Raw genomic sequence first — 23,788 nt, forward strand, 5'->3', positions numbered from 1 at the left:
ATTACAACACCAAACACAATTACTGTGGTAATGGATTTGATAAATCATACAATGTTAGTGTTCACTGTGTTTGTGGAGGTTGTATTGCTGCTAAAAGTTACATGCCATAGCTCACTTTAAGGATAGGATGAAAAAGTGACGCAGTCAGTTTGGATGGAAAACCTGTTCTCTGTGCAGTACGTGGTTGTTGCAGATAAGAATATTTCTGGCACTGACAAAAAGGTTCAGTCTTTCATTAGCGTGTCAGTATCTGATTTGACAGGACCTGATCTAGTTGAGAAGACTATAGCCTATTTCTAGAATGCCTTTTACTTATGATAGAAAACTTACCTTGTTCATAAAATATCTGGAAGCTGTCCAAAGCTTGAGATGAGAGAATGGCTGGTTTGTAAACACTACATGAGTGGTTCTTAACCTGTTGTCCAGGGATATCTAGGGGTCCACGATGTCTACTCATGGGGTCTGCTACTGCTTAGAAAATTTAATATTATTAACAGATTAATGAGGTGTTTATAAATGAAGATGCAAATTGTAAAAAAAAATAAAACTAAGAAAAACTTCTAAAAATGGGAAGGAATTTGAAATTGGAGACTAACATTAAGCAAGTATCCTCAGATTGGTTCATAGGAGCAGTCTAACAGAAAATAGTAGGGGTGACCTCAGTTGAATTTAGAAGAGGTTAACTTTTGCATAAAAAAAAAATACGATTCAAAAAAACAAATATTTGTCTGCACATTTTTTCATAATTTGTATATTTTTGTGTATTATTTTGTGGTTGAAATACTCAAAATTGTTTATGCCAGAGTCCCTGAAATCAATAATGAATCTGTGTCCCTGGATTCTAATAATAATTCAGTGGATTCAAGTAATGACTAAGTGGGTGTCCACATGTGTCAAAAACGTAAGACCAACTGCTCTACTTGAATAATTTTAATCTCCTGAAGTGCCTTAATATGAATATGAGTAACTTGTGCTGGATTGTCAGTTCTATTAACACTTGTATTCATTTTTTACTTTTTTTTTGTTTATGGTTTAAATTTCATTTTGTTATGTTTGCTGTCTAATACAATGGCGTTGGCTGCTTTATTAGTTGATAAGGCTCATCTAACCATCATATCCTGTTCAGTTGAGGCCACATCTCTCTGGATAACTGCCTTTAATATAAGCACGAAGAGAGACTATTAAAAAACCTGCATTGGGGTGTTTTAAGGGTACACGAGGGCCACAAGTTATTCATTCCTGTGAGCATTGTTGTCTTTTTTTAACTTAGATGACCTAAAAGGTTGAGTGTAAATATTCTCATGGTATTTTGTATTTTTCTGTGAATGTTGTGTTTTAAATTGATTTTATGATGATAGCATTTACAAAAATGTACCACACGTCTTTGCCCAGCTGTGTCTTGATGGCAATATTTCGTGATGCCGCCCCAAATTTTGCAGCATCTATTGAGCTGTCAGAGTTCTTCATGGAATAACGTTAGTTGGCATGTTCATTTAAGTGTGTAAATGTGCATGTGTGTTTAGCACTTGGGATTGTCTCATTTATTTGCAAAACAATTCTTTTCCTTGCATATTTAATTTTGATTTGCATCTTTAGATTTTATATGCAAATGAAGGAGAAAACAAGAAGGAGCAAGAATTCCCAGTGGATCCGATGGGAGAAAAATCGAATTACATTTGTCACAAGGGACATGAGTTCATACCAACTTTGTATCATTTCCCGACCAACTGTGAAGCTTGCATGAAGCCCCTGTGGCATATGTTCAAACCACCGGCCGCCCTTGAATGCCGGCGCTGCCACATAAAATGCCACAAGGATCACATGGACAAGAAGGAAGAAATCATAGCACCTTGCAAAGGTACTGACAGAAAAACTTGAACTTGTCCATCTGTGCCGTTAGGAAGAGTTTCTGGAACATATTTGTGATGTATATATTAACCAGAGGTTCAGCTGTTTTAGAAAGAGGTATCTGCAAACTATAGCTTGGAGCTGGTATTATTTTATTTGTATTACACATTTTATAGTTTTCTGAACTTTATTATAATTATACGTAGTATTGTTTTAATGTGATGACTTTGTCACAGCTATGACAATTATATTCGATTCTTTAAGTCTTTTTTGGGTAGGGGGTTGTATTTTTACATAACATTTTTGTTATTCGGATTATTAAGCTACAGTTCCAGATGCATTAAATGGGTGGTTACATTTCAGTGTTTTACACTTTCATTCTATGCTTGTGTAAGTATTTACCCATGTGTTCTACTTTTCAGTAAACTATGATATCTCTACGGCAAAGAATCTACTGTTATTAGCAACTTCCACAGATGAACAGCAAAAGTGGGTGAACCGTCTGGTGAAAAAGATTCCAAAAAAGCCTCCAGTGCCGGATCCATTTGCTCGATCGTCTCCTAGAACTTCCATGAAGGTACAGCCAAACCAGTCTATGCGACGGCCAAGTCGACCGGGTCCTCCAAACAAACCCAGGTAAATGCATGATAAAGAATCAAGTAATGTGCACTGTTTTGAAAAAAGAACATAATGGTTCAGGAAGGAAGCCAATGTAAATTTTGTAATAGTTAAATTGCCTCTAAAACAAGGTAGGGCATTTTGCTTGGTACTACAACATATAATTTGATTTGAATTTTTTTTCTCACCATTTTCATATTTAATTCATTACTTTTTGCTTTGGTAAATGAGTCCTAAAGTAAATCAGATCTCATTCTTTCATTTTGTCATTCTTTAACTTGCGTAATTTCAAACTTGCAAGTATCGAATGCTCATTTTAGTTATTATGTAACTGTTTTACATTTAATATGTACATCGTACATGCTTTAATGGTGTGTTGATAGGAGGAAGGAGCACCAAAGAAGGAGTCATTAACGTCAAATTAGTCCAGCAGTTCAGGGGCAGGATTTTCCCGATTGGCCCCTTGAAAAGGAAGAGGAGAGTCCGTGTCTCACGTAAATCTGACTTACATGAGACACTGACTCTCCATTTCCTTATAAAGGGGCCAATCGGGATGATCCTGACCCAGATTGTGTGGGTTCCCGTGATACATATTGACACACACAGCATCTTGCGACTGGAGATATAGACTCCCATCTGACTTGTCAGGGAATTATCTCCGCTTACTCTAGATTTGTGTCTATGGGATTAGTTTCTCCTAGAGACCAATTAGTTAAATGAGAATATCCTTCCCCAAAAATCCCAAGCCCTGTTGAAGTTCCCCCAAGGGAACGAAACACGTTGGCTGATATCCAATCCATGTTTTAAGGAATTTTCTAAGAATAAAAGAAACTGCTGGACTAATTTGATGTTTGACTCCTTCCCTGGTGCACCTTCATCTTATCCACAAAATTCATCTCACTGAATGCCAGTTGAGCTTAACTGCCGTAAGCTCACGAAGTGGATGCAAAGGACACTTATTACTCTTATATAAGGGATTGAGGTGCTGAACCTTGGATCGGCCGCAGTTTCGAGTTTTTTATATGCTTTACTGTTGTATCCAAACAGAAGGTAAAGAATTATTTTATACTTTCCTTCCTATCCTCCTATTGTGGATAATATACTTTTGGCATCAGAAGCTTATCTTCTAATCATATTGTATAAATAAGCTTGTCCCCCCCCCCCTCCCCCAACACTTGTGCGATCCTTGACCCCCACTGAGACTTGTGCACAGATTCTAGTATCTAATTTCCTTTTGTCAAACTGTAACCTCCTTTCTACACTCTACTCATATAAGATAAGTTTGGAAATATAGTATGACTTTGCACAGTGTCTTCTTTTTCTGACTTCAACTAAATGTTTTTTTGGGGGGTTTTTAAAACCACAAGCGAAAGTTAGTTCTTTTGACAGAAATAAAATATGGCAGTCACAATTATTTGAACTGTTAATGAACACAGAGCAATATGAATGATTAGCAGAATAATCATACGCTAAAACTACAGTAAGAAAGCCTTTGTTCAGTTTTTGGATAGACCCTGAGAGACTGTACCTGGCATAGTTGCTGTACATGACGATATTGTAATTGTCAATTATATTTGTGTTGGCATATTTTCAAAATGAGAGAAGATGGTTTAAAACTAGAGTAACGATTGCTACAGCTGCTCTGATTGTATATGATAAACTGGAGTAGTTTATAATTCAATAGTTATTTACTATAAACAAAACCGATCCAGTCACACAATTTCCTTGCTGTCCATTTATAAATTAAAGGCCTTTTCCACCAAATCCTACTCCAAGATTAATTACAGTATCATCCAGTGTAGGCTGGCTGGCTTGTAATTTGGTAGAAGCTTTTTTAATAAGATGGTTCACCAAGCCTTGTGAAATAGCAGCTAGTTTCAGTTTCTCTCTCTGTTATTAGCCTACCTTTTTTCATGGAAAGTCAGAAATCTTGTTTGTTTCGCTTTAAAGTTCAGTCTCAGGAGGAGCTGGTTCATGTGATTCTCACATTATTTATATATTGTAGTCTTGTCCAATTGAATGTTAATATTTTTTATGAAGATGGTCTCTCTTTCCCTAGAAAGGAAGCAAATGTGTCTCTCACAGGAAGCGTAAAAGTGTCTGTTCATCAGTAAATGACTCTTACAAAGTTTCAAAGTCATATTAATCCAACAGTATGGACTGAATAGATGTTTTGATCACCCTTAACCACTCTATTTATATTTGGTTGTGAGAAAAACAATCTCTTCCCTGAGGTTCTGTTGCTTTACGCCTCTGTACCAGCACTAGCACCAGTCTTGGGTACTTATATTGCATCATCGTATTCTTTACTTTGGGAACTACACCCAGCAGGCCCAACTGTGGGACAAGTTGCAAGGGTATACCTGTTGACTCTACCAACTTGGCAGATACTTCTTGCCAAAATATTGCAACCAGAGTACACTGCCAGCTTTAGTGCGGGAATTTTAACCCCCGCTGTGTCACACTCGGACGATCTCCTGGGCTACATTTTAATCAGTATAATCTGCTCAGGTAGATGGGATCCAGAGAATTTATTGGATCAATATACATCACGCATTCCTCATACCTCCCTCACCTGTGAACATAAAACAGTGGGTCGTTGGTGTAGAAAGAGGCTATGTGCATGACTTCCCCAACCATAATCCCCCAAAACCCCAAGCTCCACTCGAAGTTGAATCGCCATCATCTCTAGAGCCAACTTAAAGAACAGGGTAGTGAGGACTTTCCTGTCAAATCCCTATCCCCACCTCACAGCTACTAGATACCACCATACTAATATGTAAAGGGACGGTGGGCCTTGTATATAGTAGATTCAACCAGCTACAAAAGGCTGAACCAAAAACCATTTGTGTAAGAATTTCTTTCATATCCCTTTTTCAGAATGCACCACGTTAGCCTTCTTATATTAATTGCCATTTTCCTGCCAGGGGTAAAATCACACTGATCCTCCAGTACTAGTTCCTCAACCACCTGACTCTTTCGAGTGGCCAGTATCCTGCATGATGTTTTAGTGTCAGAGTTAATCATAGTCAAAGGGTGGTATGCTGACCGGTCCATTGAATCACCCCCAGGCTTGAGCATCTTACATATGATGCCTTCCCCCATTGTGGAAGGGTAAGCCTGAGAGTCTCCAATAATTGCTCAGTTTTCACAGCCAATATGTCTTCACTGGGAATCCGGGTGTTTTGCCCTTCAGCATCATTTTTAACAGCTTCCTTCAATACTTCTAATGTAATTTACTTCTCTAGCTCTTTCCTATGAGGTTTGCAAAACTGTGGAAAATTAATATCATTTAAGTATTCTGCGAAATTGTCACTGGTCACCAAGTCTGCGCTACGGTAGATAGTCTGTAAATGGATGGCCAGTGTTACGTTTAGGACTACCTGTACCTTCAGGATTGCGTAGCACCACTACAAGGGGAATATGAAACTCCTGTGAAAGTATCCAGATAGCCCCCTCTTTATGTAGTTGCTGACGATACTCCATTGTTAACATGTCCAGCCTATCCCCTGTCTCTTAGGTCCCTCCCAGCTGTTAGTATTCTGTTTACATATTCCGCAGAGGTGAGCAATTGTTGTTGTACCACTGCCAGTTTTTTTTCCTGCTCCCTCAGTTCTTCCTAAAGCTGCCCCTTAACCCTGTGTATCTACCCAAGACATTCACCCTTGCCCCACAGCATCGCCTTCTTTCTTTCCTCTCATTTCCCCTAGTCAAGGGTTCTTAACTCCTCTCTAAAATGGATCCAATCTCTGTTCCATAAGTCCAGGTTGGCATGATCTGTTAGAATTCCCTTCAGTAGTCTAATAGTGAAGGGTGTTTGACTTCTCCCCTCATTACGTAATCCAGTACTTTTGATTAGCGATCCTACGAGAATCTGTAACAGGATAACCGTACCAACCACTGTAGTGATAGAAACCCAGGTTCTGTGTGATCCTATCTTTATATTTGCCTGATAAGATCTGACTGTGGCATTTTTTCGATTTAACAAACCTCTTACAAAACATTTAACTTCCATCCATCAACTTATCCCCTCGACCCAGGTGGACACTATTCACAATCATGTAAATGTGGCCTGTTTACCTCAATCAGTTGGAGCCAAAAGTGATTGGTAAACTGCCTCTTGGTGAAAACCCCCTCCACCCAATAGAATGTGGTTGTTCTGGAACACTATTTGTTGGTGTGTTATGTGGGAGTGATTGTCATCCCACCCACAACGCTGTCAAGATAAGAGAACATTCACTCCAGCTGCTTTAACGAGTTACGTCGAGGAACAAACTTGAGTTTTTAATATTTTGCAGCCTAATTATTATATTATATTGTGCCATTTACTTGAACCCAATGAGTCCCCCATATAAGGTATGCAAATTGTGTTTAACCCTCTCATATAGGCAGGATCATTCTCCTGAATTTTCCTGATGCCAGTCACGCTCCATACTCAAAGCCTGTATGGACAACCGGTTCTGGGAGGCCTCCTGCAGCCTCAAAGTTCCATCTGACTCAACCACCAGCTGGCCCACGTCTGGTCAATGCCTCTCCTGCTGGGAGCAAAGGTACATTAACTGTGGAGGCATCTGACCAGAGCCTCGGGGTTTAGCAACGACTATGTGTGTGCCAATGTGAGCCTCAACTTCAAGCTAGTCCCAAGTCTGTTTTTGTTCCATTAAAAAAATAGATTTCCCTTTGTGAAGTACTCCCAGCTTGGCCAAGAATGGAAGCATATACTTTAACCCCTTAGCCCTGAGTTTCTGCTTCACTGGTTCAGATCGTTCACTACCCTTTTGTACATCCGTTCTCAGTAGATTTACCTCCAGGGATATAGCATGTATCTTTATCTACAGAATATGGCCAGACTTCTCAATAGTAGCTAGTATCTGCGCATCCAAGGTTCCTCCTCTGCATTCAGAAGGGACCCTGAAGCCTCCGATGTGCCCTTTGTGCCAGTAGTAGCAAATATAAGCATGTTTTAGTTTGTTGTGCAGAGCAAGTTGCATTATCATTCACCATATTGGATTGTACAGTGCCACTCTGAGTGTCTCCACCAGTGGTCATTCATGGAAAAACAAATTGCAGAGTGTCAATATGCCCCTCGGATGGTTGATCAACTCCTGCTGTCAACCTTTATACAAATGATAACTGAAATACATTTTTAGTGCTCAGTGCTTAGTCCTTATAGTGCCATGTTTGGGGTTCGTCTAGATTCGCCCTTCGACCCTCCCCACCTTCTTCCCCCAGGACCCTGCATTCATTGCACAAGGACGGTAGGTACACCCCAAGGGCAACCAGCACACTACTTCAAGTGGAATAGTCCATAATGGCTGTCACCCAAAGAACTGGACTATTAGCCCTTGAGTCTATATACACTTCAACGTTACTGCCAGGGCATTCGCTTGCCGCAATGAGATCCTAGCTCAGTTAATCCAAGTGCTCTCATGCCCCAAAGGCTATAAACGGAGATATCTACTTCATGGCGAGTCAGACCCTTGGGCGGACAAAAGAGCACTGCTCTCAAGCACGGTCCCTTGATATCTGACCCACAAAATTAGTTGGTGGCAGGGAGAACTCTCCCCTATGCTGCCTGTCTGCAGTAATGAATGTACTTTTAACCCTTCCACATGTGCGGGGGAGAGAGAAGTTTAATGCAGCAACAGTCCCTGAGCCAGAAATAATACAGGTGGCTTCTCCCTTTGTCGACAGGCCTTGGCTTCAGAGGTGAAAGGGCTAGCCACACTCACTGCTAATACTCTCTCCAAGTCCCGGTATCAGAGACCCAGATAGGAAGCAGCCTAAAGAGCGTTAAGGTTCCTTCTGCCCACGTGGGCCACATCGGACAAAGTCAGTGCTTTTACCATATCAGCATGGTCCCCCCTCATTCCGCTCAACATAGCGACCAACCTCAGATACAGAGCTGACAGGGATCACTGGTGTGCCTCCTTGCAACTGTGGCTGCTTGATACTGCGCTCCAGATCGCCTACAACCTTCTGCAAATTTCAGCGAGGCCTATTGACTCGAGTAGGCAGCCATACTATCTCCAAGAGTACCCCCTGTTTCCGTCATCTCTTCAGGGCAGCCAAGAGCAGAATTCTACATTAGGCTTGCTCAGGATATGTGGGCAGGGAGAAAAAAGCACAGATTTGTGTTACATCCAACGATGACAAATAGAAGTATAATTGAAGAATAAGATTTATTCTAGGAAAGTACAGCACTCAGATCCAAGCAGAGTGTTTCTTCTTTTAGCTCCAGCCTTCAACTGACCAGCCAGAGCCCCAACATTCTAATCCTGCTAAGCAACACATAGTTGAAAGATGCATAAAGCAACATTAGTTGAAAGATGCATTTCCATCTTCTAACCCAACATTAATACACATACATTTCTGTTAAATGTCTAGAGACAATAAATAAAACTTTAAAATAAGATATAACAATTGGTCAGTGCCATTGTTCCGGGTCAGGATGCAGCAGTATACCGAAAAATGCGGCTGAGCTCAAAAATGTTAAATCTTGTCAGCCATGTTGCTTGGCAGTGCCCTCAAGGCTGGTGCATCTTTGAAACTATGACAAGGTATCCTGGAACCCTCTTGGACAATGGGTACCTGTTTCCTGGATTCTTCAGAAGGTCTAAATTTCCAGTGATGTTAGATAATTTGCAGTCTGAAAACATGTGAAGCTGCAGGGTTAGGTGAATTACAGCAACTTCTCACTCTTCTTGATGGAACATCATTACTTAATATTACTTGATGGGTTATGATATTGCCCTTTACAAATATTGTATGATTTTGTAGAAGGTGCCGCTATTAGTGAACCAGTTTCGGAATTGATCGGTCCATTGCCTGCACATAACCTGTCACTACGACCCGTATCTTCAACGTTCTGGATAATATTTTAGTTAGCCCTTTTGGGGCTTGGTCTACACTATTTTCAATTTGTCACACCAGAACAGAGTGAGTACTGTATTGAATTCTGAGGATCACTTTGGTTTGTTTATTTTCACTTTTTAAACCACAGTAAAATATTTAGCTGGTACCTTCTGGACTAGTCAGCAGTGAATCATAGATAAAAAATTAAAATGGTGCAGTTCTTTTCTTCCTGATAGATTTCAGAATAGTCCTTCTGCTTCTACTCTCAAGAGTGCTCCAAAATGTTTACCTTCGCCTTCTCGCCACTATATATAATTTACTATCTTGACTTTCTTAATCTTAATTCTTAATCTTCTGGAGCTATAAGAATACTTTTCTTGGAATTCAAATTGGTCTTAAATCCACTCTCTGGCCCTCAGTTTGGGAAATGCCTCGTGGTAAATAAGGGATGTACAAGTATTAGTTTAAATGCAACAAATCTATAACCCACCTTATGATCTTGGGTAACCACACACATAAAATTGACCTATGACCAGCACTTCTAGTGATATCAGTCACTACAACTAAAATGGTGAAACTCACCCCTAAACGACAGTTTTCTACCTGTCATTTCCCAAGGCTATTTTTATATGACAATTTGCCGTTTTATGTATTTTGAGGTCCATGTTGATTACTCACTTTATTTTTATGTTGTGATGAATTTAGATATTTGTTTCATATTACTACCAGAAACATACAGTTGATGAATGGGACTGTGTTCCCTATGTTTAGAGGCAGCAAGGTATTGCTGTACATACATGCTCTTTTTATAGTAGTCCTTGATTCAGAAGATGCAGATTAATAAACCATTAATTGTCATTGTGCCACCAAGAATATCTACACAGTTTAAGATGTTTTCTTTCAGCATAATTGTTGCACAGTTTCCATTGACACTGGGAGGCCAATTTCGCCACGCCTGATATGTTTTTTTTCTTGGTAATGCAAAGCTTGCTAATATTAACTTTTGTTTTTACATTTCCATCTCATCTATCATTTTCATTGTCTAAGAACAAATGTTTTCAGTGGGAAACAATAATATATCAGGATCTGTCCATAAAAGATTTCAGAGGCTTGGTAAACTGCTTCAAGATGTTGAAACCATATCCGAAAGAAACAGGTTAGTGTTAGATTCCTTACCTTAGAATATCCCTAGGCGCCAGACTGGATCCGGAAAGTTTTGCGTAGCAGTATCCCTGCCTGTCGGTAGGCGTCGTCTGCGGCTCTGCGTCCGTCGTCGGCGTCGTTGGCGCCGGGATGACGTCGTCGGAGTACTTAGATGCTGCTGTCGCGCGCTGACGTCAGTTCTTCTTTTTTACGCGCCAGCAAGCGCAGATCCGGAAAAAGCAGTACTCCTTAGTCTCTTTTTGATCTTTTTGATCCTGTTTCGAGTCGTAAAGACTATCGGTGCCAGTAGGGATGCCCGGGTTCAAGCCCTGTGCCGATTGCAACCAACTGATGTCGGTTACCGACCCCCACCACCGATGCTTGTATTGCCTAGGGGCCGACCATGACGACCAGTCGTGCCCCGACTGCCGGGCCTTGACGTCAAAGGCTAGGCGGGAGCGATCCCGTAAGCGCCTCGAGCTCCGGCAGTCGGCCCCCAGGCCGTTCACGGTCCAGGTCAAGGAGGAGGTCGAAGGACCGGTCGCGGGGCCACATACATCTAAGCTCAGCGAGTCGACACCATTCGTCGGGCTCCAAGTCCTCAGATAAGAGGCACAAGAAATCGAAGAGACGTCATCGCTCTTCCGACTCCCCCGACGCTCGCGCGATGCTGCAGGGGGTTCGGGCGACACCGCCCACGCGGCTCCGCCGGAGCCGCAGGCGCCACTGCCAGCTCCATACCCGCCTGTCCCTGGGCTGAACTAGACGCCGGAGGAGATTGATGCCTTCCTCATGGACATGAGGTTGCTCTCCCCTCCGTCGGGTACCGCTGTGGCGCCTTCGGGTCCGGATCCGGGCCGCCGCTGGTCGACCTTACGACCCCTCCGCCGGCACCGACCCCCATGGTGTCACCCCCGACACTGTCCCAGGACGACGACGTCCCCAGTCCCTCCCTTGGTCCGGATCCGGCGTCGCTCAACGCCGAGAGAAGAGCAATTCTTCTATAATCCGGCCCCATCCTTTGAACCTGACTATCAGGAGATGGGAGGCGAGGGGGACTGGGAGGGGTCTAAGGACCCTCTGGCACAAGAGTTTCAGGACTGGGCAGTGGATCTAGGGGAGGCCAGTGGTTTGGACACTTCGCCCAACACTGGCTTTGTCTTCCCTACCATGGCTGAGGAGGAGGGGGCTGCTTACAGCGTGGTTCTGACGAGGGCGGCTAAGGCCTTGGGTCTTGAGCTCCCCGTCGCGGCCGTGAGGACTAACCTCCTCACCGAGGTCCTTAAACAGCTGGCAATTTCAACGCTGGTTGATGTTATGTCTGGCGTAGCCCTTAAGTCCTTTCAAGCTCTCAGTGAGGAGTTTCATATGCCCAAGACCCAGTTTTTTAAGAACTTGCAATTTCGCCATGCCCTAGCGCCCAGCTTGGTGGGCCTGGAAGCCCTGCCCGAATTTAGCCCCTTGGAGGCGAAAGTGTTTATGGGGGATTTGGTTGATAAGAAAGTTTCTCGCATTTACCAGACCCGTGTCACGCATTGCTCTTCCTCCTTACAAAAGCTGAAAGACTCTTGGGAGCGTGATGTGGGTGCGTTGGAGGAGGAAGATTGGAGGGAGGCCCTGGAAGCGCCCTGAGGGGCGGCGATAGCGGTGCGCCTTAGGCTCATCCAATTTAAATATCTGCACAGGGCGTACTATACGAGGGAGAGACTGTGGAAAGCGGGACTGATTGAGTCACCAGATTGCCTGAGATGTGGCAGGGAGGTGGGTACCTTGTTTCATACGGTGTGGGCTTGTGAGGGCTTGAATGGGTATTGGAAGGGAGAATGGGACTGTCTGTCTGAAGTGTTGGGATGGGATCTCCCCCAGGATCCTAGGCAGGGACTTTTGCACGTGATGGAGAATGTGGGGGGCAATGTGTATAAGAGGCATCTCCTGTTGTTGGGCCTTACCACCACCAAACGGGATATAGCCCAGCACTGGAAAAGTACGAATGCACCCCCGTTGTCGGTATGGAAGAAGGGCTTGGACTTTAGTATGGGGTTGGAACGTCCTATCTTTGAAGCACGAGGATGCCTTAGAAAACATTATAAGATATGGAAGAGGTGGGCGGATTATAGGGGCCTTGACCTGGATCCACCAGCAGAACCTGAGGATATGGATGAGGGAGATATTGGGGGAGGTTCTTAAAGGGATGTTCACACAGTGATATTGGATGTTATACCTTGGATCAGAAACACTCGTGCAGTGGGCGGGGGTGGGACCCGGGTGGGGGGAACGTTGGGGGGGCCTGGGGAGGGGTTGGAGGGGTGTTTAGAGGTGATCAGTGATGTAGATTGACTTATGTCTTTTAATTTGCTTGCAGTTATCTCCTGACTGTGGAGTGCTGCTTTTGTGTTAGACCTGATCATTGCCAGAAATACAATAAAAACTATGTTTAAAAAAAAAACAGCTGGCAAGCTCTTCGGAGCCTCTACTGCCGTTTAATGAGGCCCTTACTTACGTTCTGGTGGGCACTTGGTCCAGGCCCCCCAGTAGATCGGAAAGGGGCCAGGCGCCTCCGCCCGGCCCGGGCGACCCTGGCTTCCTGTCCACCCACCCCACCCCGAGAGCAAGGTTATCCAGGCCTCTAACTCCCTGACCGCATTCCCGACTGCACCACCTGATCGGGAATCCAAAAGGTATGAGCAGTTTGGTAAGAAGTTGTTCTCCTCACTTAGTTTGGGGTTGAGGTCGGTCAACACCGCTTGCCTTTTGGGCCATTACACCCACTCTCTGTGGGACACGGTCGCGTACGTGCTGCCAGCTTGCCCGGAGGAGGCCCGGGTCAAACTCGCTTAAGCTCTTGTGGAAGGGCGGGATGCAGCACGGTATTCTATCCGATGTGGACTGGATACCACGGACTCGCTGGGCAGGGCCATTTCCACGACGGTGGCGGTTCGCCGCCACGCCTGGCTTAGGTCCGCCAACTTTTCGGCTGATGTCCAGAATTCCCTCATGGACATGCCGTTTGATGGCCGTTGGCTTTTTGACGACAAGGCAGACAGTGCGCTTGAGCGTTTCAAGGACTCCAGGGCTACGGCCAAGTCCTTGGGCCTGTCGTGCCAGGGCCAGCAAACTTCTGCCTTTCGCTCCTTTCGTGGCCTAGGAAGGGGCGCTCCCTCACGTCCTGCCAGCCACAGCCGCAGACTAACATCCAGCGCGGCGGCGGACGTGGTAACCGCCGTAGCGGTGCCAGGGGTAGGCGGGGAGGCCAGTCAACATCCACTTCCACAGCATCCGCCTCAAAGCTTTCCTAGTCTGAGCTTTTAGGCCCATTCGACTCGAGTGGGGGGCAGGTTTCACCATCACCTCCTCTACTGGCGCTCCATCACAAGCATATTTTCACATCCCCGTCCTGCCGGCCCACCAGCGTTACCTGCGCTTCCCGATAGGCCGCAAGCACTTCCAGTTTACCGTGCTCCCCTTTGGCCTTACCAGCGCCCCTCAGGTGTTCACGAAAGTGATGGCGGTGGTCGCAGCCCATCTGCGCAGATTAGGGGTGTCAGTCTTCCCCTATCTCGAAGGCTCGCCTCAGAGTCTTCAGCCACCTCCAGACTATGACTGACCTCATGCACCTGCTGGGGTTCTCCATCAATGTGCCGAAGTCACACCTGTGTCCCTCTCAGAAGCTCCTCTTAATCGGTGCGGTTCTGGACTAGGCGCAGTTTCGTGTTTATCCTCCCGAACAGCGGGTTCAGGACATACAGGCTCTGATTCCGATCTTTCAGCCTTTATCCCGAGTCTCGGTCAGGTTGATGCTGCAGCTTCTGGGGCTGATGACCTCCTGCATCCTTCTGGTGCATCATGCCAGGTGGCGGATGCGGGCTCTGCAGTGGGACCTGAAGTTTCAGTGGGCCCAGCATCAGGGCAACCTGTCCGACCACGTCCTGATCTCAGAGGGCACTGCGATACAGTTGCAGTGGTGGCTCACGGTTCGCGTTTGGGTCAATGGCAGATCCCTCTCCCCACCCCAACCGGAGCACGTAGTGGTGACGGATACATCCCTCCTGGGCTAGGGGGGGGGCCACATGGGAGACGCGGAGATCAGAGGCCTCTGGTCCCCGGCGGAGTCCCGGCTCCATATCAACCTTCTGGAGCTGTGGGCGATCCTACCTGTACTGAAGGCATTCCTTCCCTCTGTCCGGGGAAGTGTAGTACAGGTGTTCACGGACAACACCACCGCCATGTGGTACTGCAACAAACAGGGCGGGTGGGGTCATGGACCCTTTGTCATGAGGCTCTGCGCCTCTGGCAATGGCTGGAACACCAGAGCGTCACCCTGGTGGTTCAACACCTGGCCAGTTCCTTGAACGCCAGGGCGGACGAACTGAGCCGCCGGTGCATGATGGATCACGAATGGCGCCTAAACTCGGACGTGGCGCAAGGCTTCTTTCAGCGATGGGGATAACCTTAGTTAGATCTATTCGCCACCGAAGAGAACATGCAATGTCATCAGTTCTGTGCGTTGGAAGTTCCAAGGTGGCACTCGCTCGGAGACGCTTTTCGTCGTGAGTGGAGCTGCGGTCTATTGTATGCCTTTCCGCCTATACCACTTCTCCCCAGAGTGCTGAAGAAGATTAGGCGCGACCGGGCCCAAGTCATCCTTGTGGCTCCGGACTGGGCACGGAGATACTGGTATCCCGAGCTACTCAGCATGTCAGTCGGTCCCCCGATTTGTCTGCCTCTTCAGGAGAACCTTTTGTCGCAGCAGCACGGGACGGTCCTCCACACGAACCTGTCCGGTCTCCACCTTCATGCGTGGAGATTGAGCGGCGTCAGTTGAGGCCATTTGTCTTGCCTCCTGAGGTCTGTAATGTGATTCTGGCAGGCAGGTGGAACAAATTTGTGGCATAGTGCACAGAAAAGGCTGTGGATCCCCTTTCTGCCCCCCTTTCGAAGGTTCTCCTCTTACTTCTTTCTGTTGCCCAACAGGGCTCTGCTCTGGGCACTATCAAGGGCTACCACTGTGCCATTTCAGCCTTTTTAAGGCTACCTGATCAGCCTTCTCTTTTCAAGTCTCCTGTTGTAAATAGATTCTTGAAGGGCATCACACACATGTTTCCTCCTGTTCCTTTCGTGATGCCTCAGTGGGACTTGAACCTTGTTCTTACTTATTTGATGTGCGCTCCTTTCGAGCCACTTCAGAATTGCCCTCTTCGTCTTCTCACTCTTAAGACTGCCTTCCTGGTTGCCATCACCTCTGCCAGGAGAGTGAGTGAGCTCCAGGCTCTTTCTTCCAAACCTCCTTTCCTTTCTGTCCATCCGGACAAAGTTGTCTTGAGAACGCGTCCCTCTTTCCTGCCAAGGTAGTCACAGCCTTCCACATCGGGCAGTCTATCACCTTGCCCACCTTCTTTCCGCCTCCGCATCCCTCGAAAGAGGAAGAGAGGCTCCACAGTCTAGACCCAAAACATGTGCTCTCATTCAATCTGGACCGCACACGCCAGTTCCAGGTGGACGACAAGCTCTTCGTTGGTTACGTGGGCGCTAAGAAGGGTCGGGCGGTGCACAAACTGACCATCTCTTGGTAGTCGTGTTGTGCATCAAGGTATGTTACACTTTAGCTAAAAAGGATCCTCCTATTGAGCTGAGGGCCCATTCCACTCGGTCCACGGCGGCTACTACTGCCCTGGGTCGGGGAGTCCCCTTGCAGGACATCTATCAGGCAGCTACGTGGGCCTCACTACACACGTTTTCTAGACACTACTGCCTGGACAGCCAAGTCCAGAGAGATGGCTTTTTCGTCTGTTCTGTTCTCCAGGACTTTCTGGTGTGATCATTGGTTCGCAGACCCACCACCGGGGTTGGTATTGCTGGGGTATCTATTCTAAGGTAAGGAATCTAACACGAACCTGTTTCTTTCAGATGCACAAGTTACTTACCTTTGGTAACAATATATCTGTAAGAAACAGTAGTTAGTGTTAGATTCCTTACCGCCCCACCCATCCTCCCCGTTCTGCGAACTGATATCTAGGGTTAAGGATCTTCCCTTTGAGGACCCTAGTTTCATGGCACCAGTGTTGGTTTTTATCATGGCCCTGCGTTCGTGGCGTGGAAAAGCTGTGTATAAGAACTGATATCAGCGCGCGAGGGCGGCGTCTAAGTACTCCGACTACGTCATCCCAGTGCCGACGACTGACGCGGAGCCACAGACGACGCCTACCGACGCGCAGTGGTACTGTTACGCAAAACTTTACGGATCCAGTCTGACGCTTGGGGATATTCTAAGGTAAGGAATTTAACACAAACTACTGTTTCTTACAGATATATCGTTACCGAAGGTAAGTAACTTGTGCAATCTGCATAATGCGTCAAAATGGTCCACTGCTTATTTTTCCAGCACTTGTAGTAACACTGGCTTTTAACATCTTATTGCAAATTTTTTAGTTCTGGCCCTCCCCTTCGAATCATCCTACACTGATATACATTTTTCATAACAGTAAGTAATGTCAGTCATGTCCTGATCAGCATGTGCTTACTATGTATACTAACTAAAGGTGTTTATGTGCTTTGAATAGGTTGCATTTAAAATTTAAGGTCAAACCAACTTTCCATTTTTGAAGTAAAATCCAAAAATGAGTTTTAACATACACATGGCTTGTTTTAAACATGGTATTTATTAATGCTCTGGTTTTGTATCTGCCTGGTGTGCTGTAACATACATGTATCATTCTCACAAGTGTCTTCTGTAATTAAATATAAGTGAGAGCTTGGGATGCTGGAATGATTAATGATTACACTTACCAAGGTGCATTTAATCCAATTTCAGATTTACTAAATATTTCATCTAATCTTCACCTAACGTGTACAAATAAATACACCACTGAAATATGTGATAAGTGTAGTTAAATATACAGAATCACTTTATAATAGACTACAAAAGAATCTTTTTTTAATCTAACTTTTTTGAATTGTGTAAAATCCAAGTTCTTCCAAATCTCCTTTCTTCGTAGTTTTTCAGTCATTAGTTATTATTTGGTTTTCTGATATAAAATTGTTTATGGGTGCAATGTTATCTATTCAGACAAAGAAATTACGTTTATTGTAGCCCTTGGTATTATGAACATCAAGCACAGCTTAAAAGAAAACAAGACCTTGAGAAGCCAAAGACAATGATTATTAAAGGGTTTCAACAGTTATAAGGATTTGCATAACACCACATTGATGGCCTATAAAGTGGAACTGAGGAAAACATATCTAATATATTTCTCTTGGCACATTTTGACTTCTTAAACTACTCTTCTGGATTGTGAATACAGTTTCTTATGCGCAACAAGGTCTAGCATTATATTGTACGCCCGGAGTCTGCACAAGAGGGAAGGTTGTCCAGAGAGCCGGCCCTGACGAAACTCGCACAAACTATTGTGCACAACACAAGGAGGCATGACTTTTACCCAAGTTGGGTCATCGCTAAATAAACCACAAATCAATACAGAAACCAAGGTGTGTGTGATTGGGAGAAAATCAATGAACCCATACATTAAAACTCCAATCACTAAGTAGATAATGTCGAAATTGGTCCTGACGCATAGGTACTAGATCATTGTTAGAACTACACAGAAGCTAGAAACATGTTGACCTATAGCTATCTAAGATAACTAAAGTCTGATAGATAGCACCACACATTTTTAATATAAGTAAGATAACTTGTTAATTAAAGTTTTTCCTGAGAAGTACCTCTTTCCCCGTTTTTAACCTCACACCTAAACACCAGTCTACTCCTTAAGCCCCACACTTCACCAAACGGCGGACAAGATGATCTAGGGCAAAGAGTCCCCTTTGAGGGTGCCCGTTGGACATTGCAACGCCGGCCTGACGAAGAGCAAACACCCTATGATGAAGTATGACACCTATCCATGTGTGTGAGGGCATTTGATTCTTGCAGGGTCAAGAATAGTCATTGGCCCACACACACTCATTCTTCTTTAGGAACTGCATGACCCACATACATTTATTAGATTATTTGGTGCACCAATGCTGGACCTTGATGCACTGTAAGTCTCTCCCTTTGTAGACATTATATTGTAAGTGTCTTTTGTAACAACTTGGCATAATTCTTTGTATCAGAAATTGAAAAAATCTGAAAAAGTATAGTACGAGAAAATCATGAGCATCCTTCCCCCCAATTCTTCCCAGCTCTCCATCTCTTGAACAACTTCTCCAGGATGATTATGCTGAAGATATAGTTTTAGCACTTGTTCACTTTATTCAGAATCTTCTTTAGTTCCATTACCAGTGTGCCTATCAAGCCAGCTTGGAGCTAATAGTTGCTCCACATTGTTTGAATGCGTAATTGTTTCATCCGATCAAGGCACAATGTCAGTAATGGTAGGCCGTGGTGTTACTCTTGTAGTTCCCAGATTTAGTTGTTTCTCTCTCTTTTTAAAGATACTCCATTGGATTCCTCTTGAGAAAATAGTTTCTTTAAAAGTTCTCTTCTCGAAATATAAAAATTGTTTAGTTAATTAACAAAAGTATTTTAGAGATACTCAAAAAACCTGTGCTCTGCTATTAACTGTTTAATGTCCATCCCTGAGGGCAGTTTTGTTGAGAACCATTTCTGTTTCGACACCAATTTTGTAACTCACTCTCATTGGATTTACAGAGTGTGATCAAGCTCACCTTTTTCTGGAAGAGGTCAGGTTGATTTTACTCTTCAGTTCTAAAAGAGGAAGTGGTTGAAAACGTACCTATTCATGTGTTCCTTAAAATGCTTTACTCATACTGGTAACATTTGTTTTAGTTTTCTTCCTCAAAGCACGTTGAAAGCTCACAGGCTATTATTAGTTATGTTTTACTAGAAGAGAATAACATAACTTATCTAGGCGTTGAGTTTTCTTTTCCAACAATATCCTAAATTTACAGACACCTAACTGTCTGTTTCTATCTGTGGAACATTCCTAGATGTACAAGCATTTGAAGTAGTTCCACTCCCCAGACTGGGAATACTTAATAAATCATGGCAATATAAATAACATCACAACAGTATGCCATCAAGATCACTGCTGTCCATTTTATTTCAGCGTATGGTTGGATGGCTGTAAAGCTGTATGCAAAGGCTAGGATAACTTGACTTGAGTCAGTCAATCAACAGTAGATCGTCTTCTCTTTTACCTGATTCAACCATTTTCAATTCTGTTTAACCTCTTCGAAGATCATGACGAGCTGAGCTCGTCATGAGCCACAGCGCTCCGGTGCTCATGACGAGCTCAGCTCGTCATGAGCCGTGGAACGCTCGCATGCGGGGATAATTCCCCTGCTGTGCTGAGCGTTCCACGGGAACGGGTGTGGCAGTGACGAGCTGAGCTCGTCATGAGCACAGGAGTGCCGTGCCTCATGACGAGCTCAGCTAGTCATGAGCATGGGGCCGCTGTGCGCGCCCCCCAGCACAGCGGGAGATTAACCCCCACAGCGAAGGGGTTAAGGATGCAATCCGTAAACTGTATTTGATAGCCATAATCCATAGATACTTTGAAAGCGTTCAGCCGCCTGTGGGAGCTGCTGTTTGCTCTTCTCTGACCCTCTACTCCTGTCACGAACCTCCTTTTTCATTACAAGTTGCAGTGTCTGAAACTTCAAAATAAAACTGGATTGAGCATTGTAAAAAGTGTGGTTATCTTAGCATCATCAGTAAGTTTGTATTTATTGATTGTAGTGTGAATGCAGATGAGTCCCCTACTATTTAATAGAGTTTCTCAATTAAGACTTAAAAGACTACAAAACTTTCACTTATTGCTACACTGAAAGTGCTTATGTCTCCTCTGATCAGGATATGCTAGAAGGTATGTTCTCCCCTCTTTTGGTAGGCTCCTACTGTCACCGACCCGATTGCGTATTTTAAATTATTTATTGTGAATACTGAGGCCGGGAGCGCGGTTCAGGCGCGGCAGTCTCTGTTGTGTTTTCACCATGTTCTTCTCCTCTCGGTTTGGCCTTACCTTCTTGTCCTGTGCCTGCGTCCACTGCTGTCTCCCTTTGCGACACACATCCCCTCTGGATAAAGAGTAAGGAGAGGCTGTCAGTGATTTGGTCATCCCTCCCTTCCTGGGGTCCCCTGTTCCTCCTTAGAACCAGTGAGGGTCCTAGGTGTTTCTTCACACCAATCGCAGAGTGCCTGTTTCAAGAGGGTCCTTTGCCTTTATGTGATCCCTTTGTTAAGGCGCCCTCCCCCCTTTTGTGCGGTTATTTACAGTGACATGTTATGCCCTTTTCTTCTTGACTAGATGGTGCCTGGGTGCCCATCTCCATGCGAAAGGGGACTGGTAATGACTCCTTATGCAAGAAGGGAATGGTGAACGGTCTCGTCTCCACCCTTGTCGCTCCCTAGAGCCCTTTGAGAGCCCCGTGAGAGTCACCTGTGACCACCACCATCTTTCCAGCAAGTGCCCTGTCTCCCGCAGCACTTGCTGAAGCTGTGACCCATTGACAGGGTTGCGGCTGCCTCGACCTTGGTGCCTTCCTCCGGCGACACCTCTCCTGTCCTCTGGGTGTTCCTGTCCTCCGTCTGGTTAGTCCGACCTCCGCCTCCAGATTCTGCTTCCTCCATCTCCTGCTCTGCTTCGCTGCTCTCCTTTGTCTCCCGCTCTGCTTCTGTGTTCTTTTCGCTCCCCTCTGACGACCTGCCTCGATCCTCTTCCGGGACCAGTAGCGTTTCAGTGCTCTGCCCCCCTGACGTCACCAGTGACGGTTGAGGTGGGAGTCTTCCAGTGCCCACGGGGCATGCAGGGCCATCCTCAGAGTAGGTCCCATCACACCTACATTTGCCTAATGCCCTAAATAGAAAGGCTTTCCTGGCACAATAAAAAAATAAAAAACATTAAAAGGGAATAATCTGCCCTGACCGAAAACAAACCTGCTACTGAGCCTCTCCTGTCTTTCTGTCATGAAACTTTTGTACAAAGTTTCTGATCACTACACTCTATTTGTTGGTATTGGCGCTCCCCCACTCAGGCGCTTTTTCATCAGTGTAAAGGTCCAGCCCTAATGGCGTGGTCTCCTGCTTAAATACTGAGCAGCTCCGCATCTCTCTGCATAGCCTTCAAGAGTTTTTTGAACGCCCGAGAGGATACATTGTTGTTGCTTCCAAATTCTGTGATCCAAGCACAGTAGCCAAATATATTGCAACTATCAAGCAAGTGCTGTAATTTCCGGAACCAGTGAATTTTGGATATTAATATTGCCCTGACGAATTTCTTTGTAAGAACGAAACGCGTTGGCTGCCCGATGAAAATCTATTTTCACACCACGAGAGCTAGGAGCTCACAGTTCAGTTTCTACATTGGGAGGGGGGTGTGTTGCCATTCGAGAGGTGCGACAAACACAATTTGATTGTGTGTAGTGTTGGGTTGTTCCACTGTTGGGTTGCATAGCCTTTAAGAGTGTTCTTGTATTCAATCACAAAATTTACTCCATCAAAAACTTCAATCTTTTGACTTGGATAACATAGAACAACCACAGATTACACACCGTCAACAGGAAACAGTATCCTGGAGTATGTCATTAAGAAGAACCTCATTACTTTCTATGCGCACAACATTGAGGAATACAGTTGGAAGCATTAAACCACTGATGGTGTTCTCAGAATGATTCTAGATGTTTTCTTTTAAGGTGAAGAAGAATGGAAGATTTGAGATAGCTAGTTATGACCAAAGAATTCCTGGACCCTGGAAAACGGAGGATCAAGAAAGGTTCTCTAAAACAAAATATTAGACTAAACAAGGTTCCATCTCTTTGTTTTTAGTCTTTTCTGTTACCGCCCCCTTTACATACTCTGTGTCTGCCTTCTTCACATCCAACCAATGAGTGTTCATCTTATCTGATTTTAATGCTATATCCTTCACTTCCTTATGTGCCATGCCTTCATCTCATGCATGGTCTGCATGCAGGTTTCACTATGGCTCGAAGATCTCTGTCCTTCTTCTTACAGAGAGAACTTAAGGTGCAGATATTTGCAGCCTAAGTGAAGCTTTTTTATATTTTGGTAGGGAATGTCATTTGTCTGGCCTGGTAACATCCAAAAAAGCTAGAGTACTAGAGCTGAAAGAAATGAAAAAGAAAAGATGTGATTTGTAGCTGAATCACTGTAATACCTAGTAAGGATAGCACCCACTCACTTTCCTACTGGAACAACCCTTAACATAGAACACATTTAAACACTGTAGTCAGGGAAAGGCCTCCCACGAACCACAAGAAGCACCCTTCCAAACTGAGCACAGATGTATTCCAACTCATTCTATGTGAAGTGTCCAGATTTCTCCAGTTTTTAAAATAGCTCTGTTTTTCTTGCACATACTCGCTCTCTTCCCTGCGCTTGTCTTCGTCATAGTTCTACTGCTGTGGCTCCCCTCCCCCCAAAGTTCAGCAGAGTTTTTGCGCCTTCAGGAGATCAGAACACATAATGTGTCAAATCAATAATTAGCTACAGATTTACTGGGAACAACAAGCTTTCCATTGGTCCCTTCTGTTGAACTCCAACACTGGCTCTCTATCCTCTGATATCTCTGTTTTGTATGTTGGCTCACATCCGGAAAGGGGAGAATCCTATATTGTGAATGCACACCTGGCTCCCCATTGCCATCTTGATAATCACTGACTTCATTGAATCACAAGTCTATGATGAATTGATCAACACCGTTCCTACAGCCTTTCTTCCTACCTGTTAGTCTAAAACATTTTAAGGTCTGGCACAAGAGATTCAGCGAGACATCCTGCGACACCACCTTAAAATCACTCGCTTGTACGTCTGAGATAAATCCAGCGGCCCTCATCATACCAATAATTGTAAGACTTTGCCTAAAATTTTCCTGGGTCTCCATTCTGTTTTGTAGATAATGGTTCTGCTCCACCAGGGTTTGAAACTTACCTTTTTCCTCTCTGTTGTCTTCTGAATGTTCCACATAATACATTTTTAGAGATGACTTCCACTTTGCGCTTGCCAAAACAGCAACCCAATTTGTGACGAGTCTGATTGATGTTATCTAGATATTCTACTAGCTTTCATTGAGCCGTGTCACCCTCAGGGTCTAGTCCATTGTTTACAAAACTGCTAATAAATTATGTGAAACCTGGTAAGTATTTCACTCTTTGTTAAGAGAGCTTTTGAAGGGCATTCAAAGGAGGCATTCCTGGATGCTGTAGTAGGTTTGAATGTAAAGACATTGTTGTTACTGAACTACTTTAAAATGTTGCAGTGTCTTTTTAAGCCTTTAGTCTCCAGGCCCTGCCATTCCCTGATACAAAAGCAAATAGGTCACAACGGTGAACATCCCACCATCGCTCGCCACCT

At 44.6% G+C, this 23,788-nt stretch overlaps 1 protein-coding gene across 3 annotated transcripts in view; it reads left to right on the top strand.

The window, feature by feature from the left end:
• The window catches only part of ROCK2 (Rho associated coiled-coil containing protein kinase 2), a 582,433-nt gene that overhangs the window by 539,386 nt on the left and 19,259 nt on the right, over positions 1-23,788 (top strand). For all 3 annotated transcript variants that reach the window (XM_086926333.1, XM_086926334.1, XM_086926332.1), the window contains 2 exons: positions 1,597-1,858; positions 2,271-2,484. In XM_086926333.1, coding sequence (XP_086782459.1) covers positions 1,597-1,858; positions 2,271-2,484 — 476 coding nt within the window. The remainder of the gene's footprint in view (positions 1-1,596; positions 1,859-2,270; positions 2,485-23,788) is intronic.

The sequence above is a fragment of the Lissotriton vulgaris genome, chromosome 6, assembly GCF_964263255.1.
Source record: "Lissotriton vulgaris chromosome 6, aLisVul1.2, whole genome shotgun sequence".
Classification (NCBI taxonomy): Eukaryota; Metazoa; Chordata; class Amphibia; order Caudata; family Salamandridae; genus Lissotriton; species Lissotriton vulgaris.